Genomic DNA, 22,362 nt, shown 5'->3' on the forward strand with positions numbered 1-22,362 from the left:
TGTCAATAATTTATTTATTTGTTTATTTTTCCTGAGTAGTATTCTATCATATAACTAGTCCACAGTTTGTTTATCCATTCATCTGTTGATGAGTATTTGGGTTGTTTCCTGTTTTGGCTATTATGACTAGAGCTGCTATGAACATTCTTGTACAATTCATTTTGTAGACACATGTTTCACTTACCTTGGGCACTGAGATTCAGGAGTAGAATTGGTGGTCATAGATTAGATATGTATTTAACTTGATGGAAAACTGTCAGCAGTTCTTCAAAGTAATTTTGCCATTTTTATCTGCATACTAGCAATGTATGAGAATTCCTGTTGCTCCACATGCCTATCAATATTTGGTATTTTCAGGTTTAAAAAAATTATTATTGCGAGACAGAATGTCGTGCTGTCACCCAAGCTAGAGTGCAGTGGCGTGATCTTGGCTCACTGCAACCTCCGCCTCCTGGGTTCAAGTAAGTCTCCTGTCTCAGCCTTCTGAGTAGCTGGGATTACAGATGTGCGCCACCATGCCCTGCTAATTTTTGTATTTTAAGTAGAGATGGGCTTTTGCCATGTTGGCCAGGCTGGTCTTGAACTCCTGACCTCAATTGATCCACCCACCTTGGTCTCCCAAAGTGCTGAGATTACAGCCATGAGCCACTGTGCCCAGCATTAAAAAATTATTGAACTAAATATGTGCATGCGAAATGGCACCTCACTGTGGTTAAAATTTCATATTAGGAGAGATGAGTTGAAGCTGAGATCTAAAGGATGAGAAGTAGACCAGGTAAAAAAGATGGGTTGTTCGGTATTTGGGGCAAAGAGAACAAAATATGCAAAGGCCCCCAAGGTGAGATGAAGCAGAGCCATCACAAAGAACTGAAAGGGAGTGTGGTGTGGGGTGAAGCTGCTGGGGGAAGTGGTGGGAAGCACTGAGCCATTCACCTTCAAGGAATCACGTGGATCTGGTTAATGTTCCTACCAGCAGTCACCATGGTGAACTAAAAAGCAAATAAAAAGGAATGTCCTAGGCTGTGTAAAACACCAGGAATTTCATATTATCCTGGGAAGTAGTCACGGAGGCTCATAAAGGCCAACATTGAATTTCTTGTCATCTCAGCAGAAAGGTACTCAGAATAGATTAAATCTGATTTACAGAAAGAAAAAAATGAGGCATTTCTGGCAAGTGACCGTTGTAGTTGCAAATTCATGCTTATCACATATGAAAGAGTAAGATTGCTGAGTAGTGTTGAATATCCTTTTGAAGTTTGAGATCATGAATTTAAAATGAAGTCATTTAGAAGTTTTGTATGGTTTTTCTCTGGCAACACTCAGCTGCTCAGGTAGAGGCATGGTAACTTACTTCGGACTATAGTGCTCAGTCAGGTCGTGGTTTTTCCAGGAAAGTATGTTGAAAGTTGAGGTGGGCGAGGGAATGATTATAATGATGAATCATGGGTTCTAAATTGGACCAAGAAAGAAATGAAGAATGGATAAAGACAAATTGGTGGGATTAGCAGATTAGTGGTCTCAGTGAGGTTGAATAATTACAGCAAATAGGGTACTAGCACAAGGAACTGAAAGGCTAGGTGTTAGTGAATGGACAGTGGGGTATCACATTTTCATATTTCAAAGATGAAGTACTTTTTGGGTGATTAAATTGTTGACAGTGTGAGCTCGGAAGTGTTGGTTTAGTTGAGGAGAAAGTTGTTGGACGTGAGAAGGTAAAAGGATTAAGAGATCAAGATACTGAATAGGTCACGAACATGGATGTTGAACTCACCCATGGATGGAGTTCAAGGATGGTGCCAGGCATCGGAAGGGGCAGGGAAAAGATTACATTGACTGGGAGGTCGGAAGATGACAACAATCAAGATGAGTGGGGTGGTAATCTGAATAGCAAGAGCTTTAAAGAGGCAGAGATCTTTACAAGAGGGAGGAAACCATTAGGAAGTTTAAGGTCAACTCTAGGAACAGTACAAGCCTTTTGACTAACATCCTTGAGTGAACCATGTTCAAACCAAACCACGCGAAGCCTTTCAGTTGGGAATGCTGTATTACAGACCTTCCCACCAGGGAGCGCGATCAGTAACGGAGAGCCTAACTCCAAGCAGTCCCTGGAGGCCAGGAAAGTGTGTCTCAGCTTGAGCTCTGAGGACCCCTAGGGCTCTTCTAAGGTATTGCAAAGAGTTCAGCCATCCTCTGGCACAGCCACACACACTTGTAGAGATTCTTTTTTTTTTTACAGTGTATGTAAATCTTGAACAACAAAAAAATACAAATTCCTAAATTCTTTTGAAAATTTACTGACTTAGGCCGGGCGCGGTGGCTCACGCCTGTAATCCCAGCACTTTGGGAGGCTGAGGCAGGCAGATCACCTGAGGTCAGGAGTTGAGACCAGCCTGCCAACATGGCGAAACTCTGTTTCTACTAAAAATACAAAAATTAGCTGGGCGCGGTGGCGGATGCCTGTAATCCCAGCTACTTGGGAAGCTGAGGCACAAGAATCTCTTGACCCTGGGCGACAGAGGTTGCAGTAAGCCGAGATCCCGCCACTTCACTCCAGCCTGGGCGACAGAGCAAGACTCCAACTCAAAAAAAAAAAAAGTTACAGAATTATTAAAAGGTCTTAGTTATTATGTATTTTCTCGACGAAAAGTGACAAAGTACAGCTACTATCATGTGGAATTTGGTGACATTTCTCCCTGGGTAAAAGGGTTTTTTCATAACTGCAGGTTTTGAGAGTTGACTGGTAATATCTATACTTAAAAATATTCTTCCCAGATCACTTTTTGCAAGCATGAGATAATAAGAAGAATACAAAGCTGGAGTCAGAATTGTAGTAGCATCATCAACGTCAACATGAGTGTTTACTATGCACCAGAAACTGTTCTAAACATTGCACATAAATTTACTCATTTATTCCTTCTATAATCTTGTAAGGTAGGTGCTATCATTAGCACCATTTGACAGAAAATAAGGTCCAGAGAGATTAAGTCATTTGCCTAAGGTGACAGAGCTCCTGGATGGTAATGTTGGTGTTGTGGACTTGAATTTCATCTTTCCCTTAGCCGGAACAGTCCATGTTATGTCACAGGAACAAATACCCCTTGAATCTCACAGTTTAATTCAACAGAGGGTACCTGTTCTGTATGGGTTAGCAGGGGGGTTAAGCTTATTATGCTAACTCAGGGACTAATCTGACACAAGGTTTGTTTTGATATATGCTTTCGTCGTCATGATCAGTAATCACTACCAAGATGAAAGAGTATGGGAAAGAGTCTAAACTGGAAATGAAATGCTTCTGCTTGAAAGCAATGCACGTCACTTTACACATTTCGCTGGCCCAAGCACATCCAATGCCACTCTCGACTTCAAGGGGACAAGAAAATGCACTTCTACCATGAGCCTATTAACAAGCAAACCAGACTGTTTGGCATTAATGATTAATACAAATATTCTGAGAGCTGGAGCCGTTTGTGTCGTCCCTTGGCTTCAGTTTCCCTATCCACAAAAAGAGCATGATCATTTTGTAATAATCTCTTGTTGTAAGGATCAAAGAGCCATATTTGTTACAGCTATAATGAGGCAGAATGGTTGCATCCAACCGAAGCTTCCATCAGCTGAAAATCTCGATCCCACCACAGGCAGCCCTGTAGCCCTCCTTACAGGGCTGTTTAGAGAATGGCCTTTGTCCAGATGAAGGTATATGCCAATCTTTTTGTCACTCACACACCTGAGCTTTTGAAGGATATAGATTTCACTTCAATCAACAACATGCCATAATGGTCCTGGCCCTTGCTAGAAATTTCGGTCTGGAACCACCAGCTGTTCAGCTCCTGTTGAAAGCTCCAGACCACTTTAGCTTGATAGAGATTGCGAGGGTCTCCTTCTTCCAGGTCCTCCAAACCCTCTCATTAAATCAAGTCAGGCCACCAGGACTGTTTACTTGGCTCCTCGGAGTTTCCACAGACACTCCCAGGACGTCTGCTGTGAGTCAGGGATGAGCTAAGCCATAGAAATTCCTTTGCCAACCACAAGCGCTGAGGGTAGTACAAAAAATACCCCTAAAAAGAGCATTTCCCAAAGTTCTATGCAAACAGTAGTAACCACACTGCCAATCACCCTCCTGAGTGCTTTGCTAGATCCTTTCCTATGGGCCATTTGACCCTTCCTCACTCCTCTGCTAGCCTAGGCAGTGCACTCCATGAGGGCGGGGACTATCTTTTCATGTGGGTTTCACTATGTGCCTGGTGCACAGCACATTCTCAATAAATGTTTTCCGCATTAAGACGCTTCTCAGGAGTCTTCATGTAAGTTCATACATGACTTCCTTGTAGAATTGTGTCTATGAACATGCAATTAGGCTAGCTGAACTTCAGGCCCTGAGAGTCCATGAAGCTAAAATAAGGCCCAGATGTGGGGTGGGAGGGGGAGTAGGCAGAGGCGGAAAAGGAGGACATTTTAGGCAAAGGGAGCAGATGTCCAGGCAGGAAAGCACAAGGTAACGGGGGCACAGGGGGCGCACCACTTTTCCTGGAAGGAAAAAACAGCAGATGACAGAAGGAGGTTGGAGCCAGTTAGCAGTAGAAGTCTATGTTCAAAGTCCAGAAGGAAGAAACAGCAGGACAAGGGACAATGAGAGGAAGGAGGAAAGGAGGCACGGTGTATGAAACTCTGTAGCCAAGAGCGCTAACAAATGAAAGGCAGGATGGGTGGAGGAAATGTACTGTGTTCCAAAGCTTCCTCTTATTTATGGGTGCTCCCGGGCCACAGAGGAGTAAACCGAACGAGGACTTGCCAGATGCCCGCTGCCCAGAGAGCTGGCGGAGTCCCGCCTCGCCCCGTCACATGGCCAGAGGCGCCCTCGGCACGTGACCCACCTCGCGCTAGGCCAATCAGCCTCTGCAGGGGCGGGGCCGCCGAGTCCGCGGGGCGGGAGTCTCTGTCGGGGCCGCCTCTTCTCGCGAGCCTTGCGGCGGTCGCTCCTCAGCCGCCCACGACCCGGAGCGAAGGTCTCGCGAGGCTTGGGCGCTGCGGCGGCAGGAGGAGGACGGGGAAGGACGGAGCCGAGCCGCGGCTGCCTCCCTCGCTCACTCCCTCGCGCACTCGCCCGCCCCCTCCCTCCCTCCCCTCCCTTCCCCGGCCCCGGCTCTGGCCCCGGCCCATTTGCTGTTGGGTCTTCTGCTAGGGAGGATGTCGGGCTCGTCGCTGCCCAGCGCCCTGGCCCTCTCGTTGTTGCTGGTCTCTGGCTCCCTCCTCCCAGGGCCAGGCGCCGCTCAGAACGGTAAGCGGGGCGCCGGGGGCGGGCCGGGCGGGGGTTGAGGGGCGCCGGGGCCAGAGGGGGCCCGGCTCTGGCCTGAGGAGACGCTGGAGCTCGGGGAAGGGGGCCGAGTGGGCGTCTGAGGGGCTGCGGGTCCGAGAGGAAGAGGTACCGGCCGCGGGTTTGAGGAGGCGCGGGTGTGAGGACCGGAGGCGCCCGTCCGAGCGGTGGGGGCGTCCGGGGTGAGCCCGAGGTGTTGCCGACTAGGAGGCTCCACGTCGTGGGTCTCGTCGTGCCGGGTCGGCGAGGGGACACGGAGGAAGCCGACGTGGGGAGCTGGAGTAGCGGGGGCGGATGAGGAGGGGGCGCAGCTCTTAGGGAGGGTGGCACAAGACCGGCGTTTGTGTTCCAGGCGACGGGGATGGTGGTGTCGGTCCAGGTCCCGGGAGCTGGGGTCGTCCAGGATTCTACTGAGGCCCCGTAGGACTGATGACATCCTTAAAAATAAGGGAGAGATTGGGGGGAAGAGAGTCCTGAGGAACACTAATGGTGAGCTGAGTACTAGAGACCAAAGGAGGGGGTAAAGAATCAGGGAACCTTGGATCTGGGGATAGAGGGAAGGTGGGTGGGAAGATAAGGGAGTGGGTTGACTGCAGTAGGGGACCTGGAGAGAGAAGCAGCAGTGTCTCCAAATGAGCTGGGGGAAGAGGGCTGGGTTTGCTAAAGAGGGTGGAGTGCTGGGCATTCTAGGGTAGTGGTTGGGAGAGCAAAAATGAGTTTCTAAATAAGGAGAGGAAAACGAGCAGAGGATGGAGGGAAAGGGTTGGAACTGAGGTGGGGGAATATTTATTAGAGAAGTAAGGAGGCCTGGGTATAGAGATGGGGGTGGGGGAAGACAAAAAATAAGGGAAGGGAGTAAAATGCAGGAAGTCGGGGGTGTAATGTTGGTTTGCAGTGTGGAGGATAAATTAGGGAAGGGAGGAGTTGGGATGTGGCAAATGCTGTATGATATTGGTCGGGCCTTTGGGAGAACAGGGACACATAGCTGCAACTAATTGCGGTGGTGGGATTGAGGGCAGTGACTGGCGACAGGGAGATGGGGAAGTGGATTTTTGAGATTTAAAAGTTTCAAGACAGAAGAGACTTTATTTCCGAGGAACATGAAAGTGGCCCCTGGGAGGTGGTACAGTAGAAAGCAGAGAATTACTGGGTTTTGAATTGAAGCTCCTTTGAGAAGATGGAGAAGTGGTGGGGAATCATGGGCTTAGGGACCTAAACAGAACAGATTACGATTGAAGGCATGTGTTACCATTCAGCTGCTGAGTTGATCTTTGAGAAGTGAGTCTAGGATTGTGAACCTGTTTCTGCGCTTGTGGAAACAGCCATTACGAGGTTAAAGAATATTTTTTCCATGAAGGAATTTATGAGAAGTCAGTACTGGAGAGTGAACTATAAATTATTTTTGCTAATCTTTCAGTGTTTACTGTTATGCTAGAACAGTTTACTATTACTCTTATTAGAGAGGCTGCAATTTAAATTTTAAAAAATCAGTGATAGAGCCAGTGGAGTTTTTTGAGAAACTGGGTTTAAAATGCTGAATGTTAGAGTTTGTTTCATTATTCCTAAAATGAATAAAGGATTGACAGTATCCATCAGTTAAGTATGTGTTTGTAGTACCAAATTTTATGTGTACTGCATGGCCTTGGATATCACTGCAGGGGTCAGGAAGGAAACATTTTTTCTGTCTCTAGCATTGAATATGCTAAGTGTATTGGGTATTTTTCCTGTTTTCCTCTAAGCATGAGTCCACTGTGGAAGGCAGGGTGGAGTTAGTCTTATTTGTCTTATCAGTTTTTCGACTGTGTCAACATGACTTAAAGAAGCCTAATGCTAATTTTAGCTATTCAGTTTATGGTAATAGCATAGTTTCATTTTGCACAATAGGTGAGAGATTCTTGATCTTAACATGTTTAATCTCTGCTGGCATAGCTTTTTTCCAATGATTTATAATACGGTAAAATTGTAGTTTCTTAGCAACTAAAGCAAGGTTTCTGGGTAGGCCTATAAAGACTCATCTGTCTGCTCAGTGATATGTGTTCTAAATACAGCACAGAACGGCCTTTCCCTTGAAATGAGCTTGAATTCAGTCACATGACATGACCGATGAAATGAAGCTGAGCTGCTGGTTGACCCAAATGAATGTAAATTTAATTCAAGGAAGAAATGGCTATTTTTGAGTTTGAGTTCGTATAGTTAAGGATGCCATTTTATAGCTTTCTATAACATGTCTTTTTATAATATTCAAGCTTTTAGCTGGTAATAAATAGCCCTGCAGTGATCTGACTTCTTGTCATGGAGTTTGTATTTTCTTACAGTGCTTTCAAAAAGGGATACTTTGCTTGTACATAATGTTGAAATGTTAGAAATGTTAGATTTTCTATTTAAATGATTGGAGAAAAAAAACTCACAGGTATCTCTGAATTGGGAATGTAGTAGTTTAGATTGAATATAGATGTTTTTCAAAAGGCGTTTGTTTCATTATTCCTAAAGTGAAGAATTTGGCCTGTATGACTCTCAAGGTCTCTTGGAGCTCCAGTGAGTTTCTGACCCATTGCTGTGGGCATTCAGGGCTTTCATTCAGATGGATTTTGTTTCTCATCCAAGTATTTAAACTTGTAAGACCAATTCCAAGTAAAATCCTTATTTGTTGACTTTTATATGTATCATCAAAATGGTAGTTTAAAGAAGGAACTTGTTCTAAAAAGTAACCTTATAAAACATTCAAAAGCATTAGACTACAATTGAGTGGGTGTAAACAAAGCAGTATAATGTGATGATCAAGAGTGCAGGCTTTGGACGGTGACAGACTCAGGTTTGAGTTCCAGCTGTCAGTAGCTGAGTGACCTTGAGTAATGCAAACTTCAGTTTCATCAGTTCATCATCTGTAAAATGGGGATTACAATAATGTCCATTCTCTAGGGATGATGTGAGGATTAAATGAGATAATGGCCGCTTAGATTTCAGCCTGAGTCTCAGTACATGTTAGCTATTACTACTATCCTTTAAAGAGGAGCATTATTTTTTATTTATTTTTCTTCATGTGTATATTGAAAACTTGATTGTTAATGTTGCTGTCATGGTAAATAGGCCATTTGAAGGCCCCACATAGAGATTTGTGCTTTTGCTTATGTAACTTTCTCAGAAAAGTGACCAGCTGCACTGTGTCTGCAATTGCCAATTCTGGTGAGGAAGTTAATATTTTTATTTGAGTTTCTGGGAGAGACTTTATGGCTTTTTTTTTTCTTTTTTTTCAGTGAACCAAATCTTTCAAATGGGCCAGGTATCACTTTCTCATAGAGTATTATTGTTGTGAATAAGAGAAATAGAATGTGGTACCCGGCACACAGTGAGAGTGTTATAGATGTTAGCTGAATTAATGAATGTGCAGTGGTGTGTAAAAACGTAATATATTCATATGGAAAATATGACATCACATAATTAACACTGTTCAATAGAGGAAAATAAGGAATCTAATGAATCTTATTTTTAACGACCTAAATTTTAGAAACCATTTTGCTTGGGTGATACTAGATAGTTGTGAACATTGTGCTTTGTAATAATGCCAGTATTTGCATTAGATGATTCATGGATCTTTTTCTTTTCTGTCAGGGGCTGTTTGCTTCAGTGGTTTGGCAATTTTCTCTCCCTGAGTACATTTTTAGAGGTGTATTTGCTAATTGATTGTGTTTCCTCTTTGAACTGAAATGAGCAACAGAAGACACATCTATGGCAGCTGTGGCACAAATGACATGCCAAATGTCAAGCAAAAAATTTTGAGATAATCCGAGTAAGATTTGACCAGAAGAAATAGTTTGCCTTGAAATAAAGCCCTTCCTAAGGAGATCACAGGCTTTCAGTCTCTCAGGCTACTGGCTAAAATGTCACTAATGATATAATGGAGCACCCAGGCATGAGAAATTGGTTCCGTCTGGGAGGATAGGCCATGTTACTACATCAGGACCCATTCCCTGGGTTTGTTTTACAAGGTTACTAGATCCAAATTAGAAAGAGATACAGATGGGTTTTTGTGTTGCCAGACTCAGTAGACCTTAACTTGTGAATATACCAAGATTTAAAACCACAGAAGGAAATAAAAACCCTTAGATGTGAGATTGGAATTCATTACAGGTCTGACTTTGCTTGATTAATACAGATCTTTATGAGAAATTAGACTGTTTCGAGGGAATCCCTTTGTTTTTTCTCATCAATACAGATTTGATGTGAAACAGTTTCTTTTGTGGAATCTACCTTTAGACATTAATAAAAAGCAACATTGTATTATCTTTAAACTTTAAAAGAAAGTTTAAATAAAAATAATTATTTAAAAAATATTTAATTGGGCCTTAAAAGATGTAATTAGAAAAGTGCTCTATCAGTTTGAACATTGTTTTTCATTAGTCTGAGGTACTTTTTAAAAGTAAGATGTTTTGTATGTAAACTCTGAAACTTGCTGGGTCTGTGTAAAGGTTTTTTACAACGTTTCGGGAAGGAGATAAAGTGCTAATATCTGTTAAAATGAAGTATGTAGAAAAACAGTGAGTGACCATGTTGGATACTATACAAGAGATGTTCAACAAAAGTTTCAATAAAATTATGCAAAGTAGTTTTGGAAAAGTGAATTTTATGAAAACCGTTCTGATATATTCTCTTCAACTTATTGTTTGCAGTGAGTACAATCTGGACAGGGTCAGAAGTAGAGAATGAAGTTGTAAGAGAAAGGGAAAGACAGAAGAAAGGCTGCAGTAGTACAAGGAGAAAAGCAGGATGCAAGAATGAGGAATGAATCTTCGTTTGAGGAGCATCTGGAAAAATATAAGCTGTCAGAAATAGTAAATAGATCAGGGACCTCTAAAGTAAATTCACACATCAAAGTTAAAATAATGGTGGAGAATCACCTCCTGTGAACAATTGGCTTAGCTTTCAGTAGGCCTCTTTAAACAAAACATTATCATTTTATACAAATTTTTAAAATGTTGTTCATAATGTGGAGTTTAATTTTAAGCACCTTAGATAATGCATTTGTAAGCTTGTTTGTGAAATTTTTATGGATTTTTTTTTTTTTTTCAAAATTCCTAATTTTAGTTGGTAAGGATTAGCTTCGGGAAGACAGGAAACCCCCTCCAGTAAAATTAATTGGTTATAAATGGTTACATAACGAAACTTCTTACTGAATTTAAAAGTGATCTTGTATAAAAACATTATTCTAGTGATATTGATGTCTAAATTTAAAACAGTGAATACACAAGTAAAATGTATCTGCTTTTTAAGGATCTATTCAGTTTAGGAAGGAGAGTCAAAATTTGTATTTAATTTCAATTTATTATATTGTCTGAAACTGAAAGTAGGCCTAACTTTTGTTTTCTTTTGTGTATATACAAAGGCAAACATTTATCAATCAAGTCTTATTAATTTGAGATTATTTTGACCTGATTGCTCAGAACTTTTGTCTCTCTGTATAGAAATGGGGTTTTCTAAATATTTAAAGAATTTCCTAAGGATGTAAATTTACTTGCACACAGTAAGTTAGGGGAGACATTTAATATTCCTCAGATATCTGCTGTTTTTTTTGTTGTGTTTCTTGTTTTTCAAATAAATAAACTGAGTGTTGTCCGTTCATTAAAATAGAATGTGGTCAGCTTGATGGAAACATTTTGTATTGAGTTTCTTGTACTAAAAAGTACTAAATGATATTCTCTTGCATTTCTGAAATAATTATGGAATGTTTTAAGACTAGCCCTCCTACCAAATAATCTTAACTACTGGAGCTTTATGATATACTTTATGGTATTTTCCAGAAATGTGTCAATTTTTTTTTTTTTTTTTTTGAGATGGAGTCTTGCTCTGTTGCCCAGGCTGGAGTGCAGTGGCATGATCTCAGCTCACTGCAACCTCCCCCTTCTGGGTTCAAGCAATTCTGTCTGCCTCAGCTTCCTGAGTAGCTGGGATTACAGGTGCCCGCCACCATACTCAGCTAATTTTTGGATTTTTAGTAGAGATGGGGTTTCACCATGTTGGCCAGGCTGGTCTCGAACTCCTGACCTTGGGTGATCTGCCCACCTCGGCCTCCCAAAGTGCTGTGATTACAGGTGTGAGCCACCGTGCCTGGCTGAAATATGCCAATTTGGATATCCTTCTCTTGCCTTATTAAAAATCATTGGTCACCCAGGTATTACTTCAAATTTTCTAGACAATGAAATATAAATGAGATGGTATGAAATCACTCTGAGGCCGGGCATGGTGCCTCACGCCTGTAATCCTAGCACTTTGGGAGGCTGAGGCGGGTGGATCACAAGGTCAGGAGATTGAGACCATCCTGGCTAACACTAATCCCAGCACTTTGGGAGGCTGAGGTGGCCGGATCATGAGGTCAGGAGATCGAGACCATCCTGGCTAACACGGCAAAACCCCATCTCTACTAAAAAAGATACAAAAAATTAGCCGGGCGTGGTGGTGGGCGCCTGTAGTCCCAGCTACTCAGGAGGCTGAGGCAGGAGAATGGCATGAACCCGGGAGGCGGAGCTTGCAGTGAGTGAGGTCGCGCCACTGCACTCCAGCCTGGGCAACAGAGCAAGACTCTGTCTCAAAAAAAAAAAAAGAAATCACTCTGAAAGTATTAGGGTTGGATATATTATGTAAGTTTCTATAATTAGAAAACATTTAAGTCCCAAGTCGTACCAATAGTTTTAATCATACCTAAATGGATACTCACATACTAAATGTGATTAAATATAAAATACATAACGAAATGTCACATCCTTTCCTGATAGGATACTAGTAAGGCATAGTATTTCATGTGCGGGAAGATACAGGAAAACAAACTAAGTAAGAGTTTTGCATATATAAATTGTTACGCCTTTGAGATTCTTTTCTTCCTGATGGTAGTATTTGGAAACCATTGGACTAGCTGATGTCTAAATTTCCTTTCAGTTCTAAAAATTACTAATTATCTTGCCCTTATAGCTTAGATACTGTCTCCAATAGGTTAAAGGCTCAGAGATGATAACACTTTCTGTTTAAAAGTTTTTAGAAACTTACTTTTGGATATAATGAAAATTAACTTTGAGGCATGCACTGTTTTGAAATCTAACTGCCTCTAAATCTACTTCAGACAACCTTTGCAGTTCTTGCTTCAAGGGAGGCAGAACCGTGTCTGTTATACAGAGATCTGATATTAAACTTGCTGGGAAAATTGCCAGTGTGAATAAAGAAGTGAATATTCCTGCCAGGTAGGTAGGTAGGTATTTTATGATCTTTCTGTTGGCTGAAAGTGGTTGACTAATAAAGAGACAATGAAACACACTTAACTATTTGTGTTTTTATGTTATCTTTTGAGAAAGCTTGTTTTCTGTATATGAGTTAGTTTCTGCAGTCCCTTATGCATTTTTTAAGACCTGGAAATCCGTCCATTATAGTGGAAGAAGGCAACCCCAAGTGTTAACTGAATTAAATCCAGGCAAGTTCCTTGATTGTTATTCCTTAGAAACACTGTGTTTAAAGGTCTCAGGTTGTAAACATTCATTGTACTACTTTGTTATCTATTGTGTCCATTTCTTTTCCTTTTTTCTTTTAGATCTTTAGAATTTCAAACATGTACAAAAATAGATTAAGTAATGTAATAAACTCCTGTGTATTCATCATCTAGTTTCAGCTACATCCTTGCTACTTATTAATTTAAAAATAACCTAAAAATTACGTTGCAAAGTAGAATTTTCTAGGACCTGAAATGTAGTCAGTAGGGGTTAGTTTATATGAGTAAAAGATAATATTTGGTTCACATGTAATCATCTTGAAATTACTTGAAAAATAAAGCTCAAAGCTCTTGGCCGGACGCGGTGGCTCACGCCTGTAATCCCAGCACTTTGGGAGGCTGAGGTGGCCGGATCATGAGGTCAGGAGATCGAGACCATCCTGGCTAACATGGCAAAACCCCATCTCTACTAAAAATACAAAAAATCAGCCAGGCGTGGTGGCCGGTGCCTGTATTCCCAGCTACTCAGGAGGCTGAGGCAGGAGAATGGCGTGAACCCGGGAGGCGGAGCTTGCAGTGAGCCAAGAACACGCCACTGCACTCCAGCCTGGGCGACAGGGCCAGACTCCGTCTCGGAAAAAAAAAAAAGCTCTTTAGAAAAAGGCTTCAAACTTTTTTGTCTGTGACCCCGATAGAGAAGTAGTTTTTGACTAATAGAAATTTGTAACAAAATTACACAAATATGTAACATTTTGTGAAACATTACCTATTCTTAATCTGTGTGAGGTAGTTAAGAGAACCATAGTGACCTTCTAAATTGAATTCACAGTTCATTCGTGGGCCATGAAACTCAGTTTGAAAAACAGCATTTTCAGGTATGGAGTAGTTTGGGGTTTTTATTTTTTACATGCCATATCAGTCTGGAATAATTATGATTTTTGTTAACACAAGGATTTTCACTAGACATTTATCAGTAATATCAGCATGTACTGTTAGTCACTACGAGTAAGGAAAATATAACATTTTGGATTTGTACATTAGCCATTATATATAGTGATTTTTTTTTCCTTTTAGAACTTTAGAAAAAGGGGAAGCCACAGTAATTTGAATATCGTAATCAAGACGTAACTTTTCCAGTGTATTCAGTTGACCTTCCTTTTAAATTAGACCTTGTGTTCCTTATTCCTGAGCCTTTGAGTTTAGTGCAGGGCTGGGAGTACTAATGTTTATTCTAAGCCGAATGCTTTGCTTGGTTTCTGTAGTCTGAGGCACATTTCTGTTGAGTACAGATTGACTTGAATACTGGCCAAGGGAAGAGAGAGGGAGGGTCAGCAGAACCATCACTAAAGAATCATCTGCCGTTCACGTTTAAGATCCTAGAGTAATGGGATTATTTCCTAGTTTTTAGACACTGCTTCCTGGAGGAAAAAAAAGCAACAAGATGTCCTCCTCTGTTGGCAACTATCTGTGAAATACTTGTAAATTCATAGATTGAAGGAATGTGTTAAATTTAACTTGGGATTTTTTGATTATACGAGTTTAGCAGTTTGGGAATCATTGTGGAACAACTGGAAAAAAATAGCACAAGGAGCTCCAGCATTGAAATTATATTCATTAATGCTGAATCTCAAATCATGCATCAAGGGAGATGAAATAAATGGCCTTAATGCAAACCAGGAAACTGCTACCTGGAAAAAAGCAAGTATAAAGAGGTTTCAAATAGCTTGCAGTGAACTGTCATTGAATTACCCTTACACAAATAACATAGTGATCACGTATCAAAAGTATGGTGCTAACCTAACAGCGTTACTGTTTTCTTACTAGGATTGAACTCCAAATAAGAATACTTTCTAACCACATTTTGGAAGAGACAGAATCTATGTTGATGGTAGCTTAAGATTTAGGAAAAAAGCCTGAAGGAGCTAAACTTAGGAAAAGGGAGCACTAGGGGGATGTGATTATCTATTAATACTTTCAAGGTAGCAGTGTAAATGAAGTAAGGGAATTAGGCAGTCTCCAAAGATGGATGGGCTGTATCAAAGAGCAATGGCCTAGAGCACAGGGAAGAAAGCATAGGTTTAGTATTAAGATGATTTTAATGAAACTAGCGGAAGAATAGAGTTATTTGCACTCATTGTCAGAACCATTATAAGTAGGACAGAGCCGGTTGAGAGGGCACTCAAAACCAGAAATGATCTCTTTCTTATATAGTACTGTGCTTGTTTAGGAGCTCAATGAGAGAAAAATCTTTATGGAAATGAATATGAAATGAAATGGGCTTTTCAAAAGTTAGCGTGTTTTTTTGTTGTTTGTTTTGTTTTGAAACAGGGTCTTGCTCTGTTGCCTAGGCTGGAATGCAGTGGTGTGATCATTGCTCACCGCAGCCTCAACCTTCCAGGCTCAGGTGATCCTCCTGCCTCAGCTTTCCAAGTAGCTGGGACCACAGGCATGTACCTCCATGCCTGGCTAATTTTTAAATTTTTTGTGGAGATTAGCTCTCCCTGTGTTGCCCAGGCTGGTCTCAAACTCCTGGACTAAAGTGATCCTTCTGCCTCTGCCTCCCAAAGTGCTGGGATTACAGGCATGAGCCACAGCCCCTCCTGCCAGCCAGAAGTTTTTAAAGATCAGAAATTAGTGTTTCTAGCTCTAAACTTCTATGATTATGAATCCAAGTAAAATGGTAGATTAACTTTGGAATCCATTAAGGTAGCTTTTAGGACTTGCCTGTGATATTAGAACAGAATTTCATTTACTGTAACCTTCAGAAGCAACTTCTTTTTGTTATCAAAAAGCTAAACTATGAAATCCTTCCAATATGTGTTTGATACAAAGAAGCCTAGATAATAAAGAGCCCATTAGACTTTATATGAACCCTAGTAAAAGTATAACTTTTGGCCATTAGAAATTAAGCTTTTTCTTTTATATGGTAAATGTATGCTACTAAAAACCTGGAAAAGGACACTTTCATCCTAACTCCTAAGACTTCATTAGTTAAAATTCTGCTGTGATAGAAGCCACAGCCTGTCTTTAGAAGTGGGAGCTGGTGCCGTAATACCTTGGTGGAGGTGGGAGCTCACTTTAGTTTGAAGAGTGTAGGGTTGTCAGATAAAATATAGGATGCCCAGTTATATTTGAATTTCAGATCAAAAATGAAGAATTTTTATTTACTTAATATGGCAACCCTGGAAGAATGTATCTTTGCTATTTTGGCCTTCCAGTTAGAACTTAAAAGACAGCCTTGTAATTTGGTGAGGTTTTTGTGTATTAAAAGAAATCTTCCTAAAGTAGATTTAATGTGGACAAAATCATGTTGCATTGCAAATTTCGTATGAGAAAATAGGGGTTAGAGTTGCATTGTTTTATTTTGATAACCTCACAGTTCTATATGTGTTTTCTTCAGTTCAGCTACCTTATATCTGACAGTAATTTTTTTCATTTATTCTCTGAAATTAAAGCTGTTTTCTAGAAGAAGGTGGGCTGAGGGCGTCAGGCTTTTTATTTTTAACAATTCTCCCTCTTCTTACCTAAAATATTTAAAAATTTAGGGCATTACTGCCTAAAGGGTATATGATAAGGATGTTTCTGGGGCTTCTTGTTTAAGGATTGCCCTTTTCCATATTTGTGCGTGGGGGCTTGGAATATATTTGTATTCTTGGTTTGGAAGAAGAAAAAGGTATAAACGAAGATGTGATTGACCACAACCTTTTCTTTCTAATAGGTTAAAAATAATTTTCACTTGCTGAGTTCTAACCACCTGATTTAGAGAGTCAGAAAGTGGATGTTAACAATGCAGACAGACTAGGGATGTGATTACTTTTCTTGTTTGTTTTCAGAGATGGAGTCTCACTCTGTCACCCAGGCTGGAGTGCAGTGGCGTTATCTCAGCTCACTGCAGCCTCCACCACCCGGTTCAAGTGATTCTCCTGCCTCAGTCTCCCATGGGATGTGATTACTTTATACCTAAATTTCAGTACCAAGAAAATCATGGTTTGATGAGTTTTTAGTAGTGGTTTGTCCCTGTTTATCAGTAATTCATTGTAAGAGCTCTCCCTTTTGTCCTTTTGTTATGGGCTGAGGCAAGGAGTGATGCCTATAAGAGGAATTGAACAGTGTAATAGGTTCCAGGGAGAATGATATTAAGGAGCATGAAACATAACCCTAGTTATACTTACCCATATTTATTTGAAATATATTTAAGGTAATTTTAAAAAGTATTAAAAGTAACTTGTAGTTTTTATGAAAGTAGGAAATTGCCATTGTAAATATAAAATGTGAATAAGAACTATACTGAAAAGGTCATCTTGTCGGGCAGTGAAGTTAATTAGAAAGAACACGATTTGGCAGTAGCCCTGAAATACTGTCTGTTTGCATTTTAGTACTCTGGTTTCTATTTTAAAAATTAGTGTAATACTTAACCCATAGAGTTTTATGGGATTAAATTATAATGTATGCTAAAGTGCTTAATAAACTGCTATATTTTTAAATGGCATGCTTGTTTAGCTTTGAGTTATAGGACATGGTATTTATAGTGTTTACCCTTAATAGGCTAACTGCAACTCTAGTAGTTCATAAGAAAGTTAAGAGGAAAAATAAAGTACTAATGAGAAAGGCCAGATTATTTCAAGGTTGGCTCTTTTGACAGATGATGACCATATCATTAAAATGTGCATTTTAGATGGTTAATAGGCCAGTCTTTTCATTGAATTAATTATTCCTCTCTACTAGGGAAGGTTAATATTGAATTTCTATAATCTTTGTAGTGTGCTCACTGCTCTCACTTCAAGTTAAATTTAATCACAGGGACCCTTGTTATTTTTCATCCCCATTCTCTCCTTTCCTCCCCGAGATAGGTGACTGAAAGTGAAATCAGATGTCTGTTTCCTTTTTATAGCAAATTTTTGTAACTCCTTTTTACTATCGTGAAATAAAATTCATAGATGTTTTGACCTACCTACATGTTATTGAAGAAAAAACAATCTGATGTCCTAAATGTAATATAAAGGAGAAAATAAGGGAAAGTAACTATAATAATATAATGTTTAGATCAGTCTGTAAGTGCTAAGGGATGGCTACACAGAAAGACATTGAAGTAGCCCATTGTTTATATTAGAAACCAAGCTACAAATTCAGACCGATACAGTTGTGCTGTAATGGTGAATCAAATACTATAGGCAGTGTTGCTGTTGATAATGTGATTTTCTGAAAAGGTGAACAGCTCTTGGTAGAGTTCCAAATGAACCAAAGAACAGTCTATTTTCACTTTACACAGTAATTACATTCCTGGAAAATTAAGTGATGATTAAAATCATGCAAGAATACTTTGTGTTATATTTAAAACAGAGTTGGGTTCTGGGCTCAGAACAAGTTTTTCATCTTGAATGTCATTTGAAAGTGGTATAGGAAACAGGACGCTTCTTTACTGTGCAAGACTTTTCCTTACTTTGTGCAATATTGAGAATCCTTGGTGCCTGCCCACTAAAGACGAGTAGTTTCACCTCAGTCATTGTGTCAACCAAAAATAGAGAAATTTCCAAAATGCCCTATAAAAGGCAGGGCAGCCCCCATTGAGAATATCTTCATTTTGTTCCTATACTTGTAAGTGTCCTCTGATGTAGGATTATAGTACTTAGTCCCTAGGACTATCAGTAGTCAAAGCCACATCCCTTCTAGGAATGGAAAGGCAAGGAGAACAGCTGTTGACTTGCCTTTATTCTTTTTGTTAACATGCATTAAAGCAGAGTTTGCAAACTCATGTACCACAAGAGCTAAACAAGTACCATTTGCTAAACTAGAGAATACATGCTTTGAAAACACTGAAAGTTGGATTTAAAAACACTGTGCTGATGAAATAAAATTATCAGTGGGCCTCTAAGTTGTGTCCCTTTTACCAAAGGATTATATTATGAATTTTGGAGCCTGAGAGATTAGGTTGAAACCCTGATTTTTGGCAAATCTCTTAATCTCTCTTAGCCTCTGTTTCCTCAGCTGCTTATTAGACATAACGCACACCTCACAGGATGGTGGTTAGAATGAGATTGCATATATACAATACCCAGTACAGTACATGACACAAGATACATGTGTTTAGCGAACTTTTCTCTCTGCCCTAATACCCATTCAGTTATCTTGGTTACTTTTTAATCTGTTGTTTTAAAGCTAGCTATGTGTTCTATAGTAAAATGATTATAAAATTTGAAATCTTTAATACAGAGGATATTAGTCCCTCTTAAGCCAGAAAGTAATTAAAATGAACTTTTTTGGTTAACACACAACTTATTTACCATTTAGGGTATGTGGAACCTGATGCTTATAACACTAAATACGCTTATTCCAAACTATTTCAGTAGATCACCCTCCTTGGTCTTTCAGGTTAGCTTTTAACATTAATGTATCCAGGTAGCAGTGGTGTTTATTTTTGAAGCCGTCTTGGAGCAGGTAATTTTGCTAATACTACAGTAATGTATTGCACCATCAAAATTAAGTTGTTCCATAGAAGTGACATGTTTTGGTAGTTGTTGCTTGACTTAGAAATTTAGCAGCATGAGTTTTACTAGGAAACTATGGTATATTATTTTCTTTCAGTTTTCCAGTGAATATTTTGAAAGTTTTATGTTTTCTTGGTTCTTGTAAAATTTTGTAGAGACGTACATAGCTTGCTGTACATCTTGTTTTCAGATTTTAGCAGCAGAAAGTTTTCTTTCTAAACATCAGTAATTAAGACAATGATCTAAATAGTTAAAGCAATAGAAGCTTTATTCCCATCACCATAATTCTGTTGTCCATCTTTGTTTTCCTCTACAATATGATTTGGAATCCTTTTAAAGACCTCTATGCCTTAGTTTAAATTTTTTAATTTAAGTTAATTTATTGTTACCATTTTTTTTTTTGAGACAGGGTCTTGCTATGTCGCCCAGGCTGGAGTGCAGTGGTATGATCATAGCTCACTGCAGCCTCAACTTCCCAGGCTCAAGCAATCCTCCTGTCTCAGTGTCCTGAGTAGCTGGGACTACAGGCGTGCACGACCACACCTGGCTAATTTTTTAAAAAACTTTTTTGTAGAGATGGTGTCTCACTCTGTTGCCCAGGGAGGTGTTTTTGTTTTGTTTTGTTTGAGACAGGATCTTGCTCTTTCATCCAGGCTGGAGTCAGTGGTGAGACCACAGCCCACTGCAGCCTCCATTGTCTGGGCTCAAGTGATCCTTCTACCCCAGCCTCCCGAGTAGTGGGACCACAGGTGCATGCCACCATGCCCAGCTAATTTTTAAAAATATTTCATAGAGACAGAGTCTCACTGTTGCTCAGGCTGGTCTCCAAAGTGTTGGGATTACAGGCTTGAGCCACTGCACCCGGCCTGTAATTTCTTATAAAGTCATTTTATTTTTCCTATCTTAATTTTATTCTCTTCTTACACATACCTTCTTGATCCTGTTTCTTCTGGTATCTTCAGTTGTTTCTGGATAAACATTTGCCACTTAAAATTTTTAAATTCTGTTTTAATCCTTTTTAGGCAGAGAGGTAGTGGTTCCATATTCTAAGTGTAATATAAAAGTTTAGATGACTGGTGTTTTTGAGCAGGAGTGTTTCCATATTGTGAGTGGGTATTTTTGCATTTCCTAGTAGCTGTTTAATGACTTTCTTTGTATGGTAGAGATCTTTCTAGCATATACATTTTTTTAATCTTTTAATCCCCAAAGGGTCATAATGCCCATGTTTCTGAGAAACAGCTCTGCTGGTCTTCAAGGCCTAGTCACAAAGGAAATTAATTCCTGATGGAAGTGAGGACATCGAGGCAGAAAGAATTCCAGGCAGGCGGCTAGTAATGAATATTGATTGTGAGCTATGTGGTACTTGGTTCCCTGCAGAGCTACCACTTACTGTGGAGTAGTGTACGTGAAATGTTCTGAAACGTCTGCCCATGGAGCATGTAATTTGCTACTCAGTGGCAAGTAGACATTAAAATTCAATTATGGGGTGGGGGTGGTGCTAGGGGTAGTCAGACTTTACAGCTGGAGGATGAAAGGGCAAATTTTGATATGCATTAAAGGGAGAAAAAAACACCAGTAGAGTATACAAAGTAGTAGTTCTTGCTGTAGGAACATTAGGTTACAGTGAAAATTGCTCAGAAGTTATCAGAAGAATGAGCTTTCCTGGCATTTGTATTTTAGTAACAGGTGTGTATATTTCAGCAGCTTTGTAAAGCCAGAATGGGAGTTTGAGTGGAATGTGTTTTTAGTAGTGTCTTAGTAGAGTGTCATCTTACCATTCTGCAACACTGTTTGTCATGGAAAGAAGTAAAGAATTGTGTCAAGTCTTGAACTCTCAAAATACACCACTGGAAAAACTTGACAGGCCCAGTAGTAGGTGAGCCTGAGGTAACCAGATACATAAGCTTGTCAGCCATCTGTGCCTAGAATTTAGTGAAGTTTTCATTGGGTCAAATTTCCAAAGAATAGCTGTAACTAACCACAGGAGGGAATACCAGTGGTTAGTTAGGAAGGATGAATCCTCCTGCATTGGATAGTGGTTAGCCAACATTTTGACACCGAATTATTTCATTCAGTTTTTTGAAAGAAGGAAAAAGTTACTGGATTTTTTAAAATTATGAAAGGATTTGCTTACATGATAACTTCAAATAATACTTAGGTGTTTAAAATGTTGAAGTTCTTCCTTTTACTCCTGATATTCCTACTTTTTAGTTAGCAGTGTTAGTAGTTTGTTGTGTATCCTTTCAAAGCTTGGTTTATGTAGGCATATCATTTACATACTGTGATGCATTGCATTTAGTAGTATAATTCATCTTGGTATTTATAGTCTTTTTTTGAATATAGTAATTAGAGTGACAGATATTTTCATTTATGTAAATGTATGGAACTGCTGGAATACATCTGTTGTTACTAATTGTCACCAGAGGGAATTATGTTGATAACGACTACATTCTTGATACTGAAATTGGTCTACTGAGGGAAGCAGGGAAAAGGTTCATTAAATGGAATAGAAAAATATACTACTTCAATTTTATCCAATTTTTGGCTGAAGTCTTCAGTGTTCACACATTTAATATCTTAGCCATGTGGGTAACTCCTGGGACAGCTCTGCTAATTTTTAGTGAAAGCATTCTGGAAACAATTTTGCTGTCCCTTTTCAAGACAAGCAGCAACATTTTGCTGGTGTTTGGGACACTAGGTAAGTAGTATAACCTGACTCTACCTCACTGCAGAGGTGAAAATTCTACTTAATCATGTAGTTACGAGGTAATACAGACCTGAAACAAGTTGAGGAGAGCAGAAATAAGAAGTAATTGTGAAGGGAGAATAGAATAGATTTGGACAGTTGGCTGAATTTTGGGATTTCCTGAGGGACTGAGGAGACAGCAGGTTTTAGTGGATAGAGCATTAGTGAACAGGAGTCAGAATATTTGAATTCTAGTTAAGGGTTCTGCAACTAAAGTATAGCCTCTTTGGCCCGTGATATATCTGAGTATTAATTTGGGGCAAGAATTAGATTTAGGAGTTTTCAACCTTCAGCTGCAGAAAGTTTGTTGTTAATTAGATACAAGTAGAGCTGTTTGAGGGGTAGAGGGAGT

General features: G+C 39.9%; 1 protein-coding gene across 5 annotated transcripts in view; it reads left to right on the forward strand.

Annotated features, from left to right (window-relative positions):
* The first annotated feature begins 4,981 nt into the window (after positions 1-4,981).
* NPTN (neuroplastin) overlaps positions 4,982-22,362 on the forward strand; it is a 74,359-nt gene continuing 56,978 nt past the window's right edge. For 2 of the 5 annotated variants that reach the window (XM_032176157.2, XM_032176158.2), the window contains exon 1: positions 4,990-5,275. In XM_032176157.2, coding sequence (XP_032032048.1) covers positions 5,185-5,275 — 91 coding nt within the window. In that variant the 5' untranslated portion in view covers positions 4,990-5,184. Of the gene's footprint in view, positions 5,276-22,362 lie in introns of all 5 variants that reach the window. The other 3 variants (XR_009209566.1, XM_032176155.3, XM_032176154.2) reach the window with 3 other exon arrangements.

This window comes from Hylobates moloch, unplaced genomic scaffold (assembly GCF_009828535.3).
Source record: "Hylobates moloch isolate HMO894 unplaced genomic scaffold, HMol_V3 SCAFFOLD_14, whole genome shotgun sequence".
In the NCBI taxonomy this organism is placed as follows: domain Eukaryota; kingdom Metazoa; phylum Chordata; class Mammalia; order Primates; family Hylobatidae; genus Hylobates; species Hylobates moloch.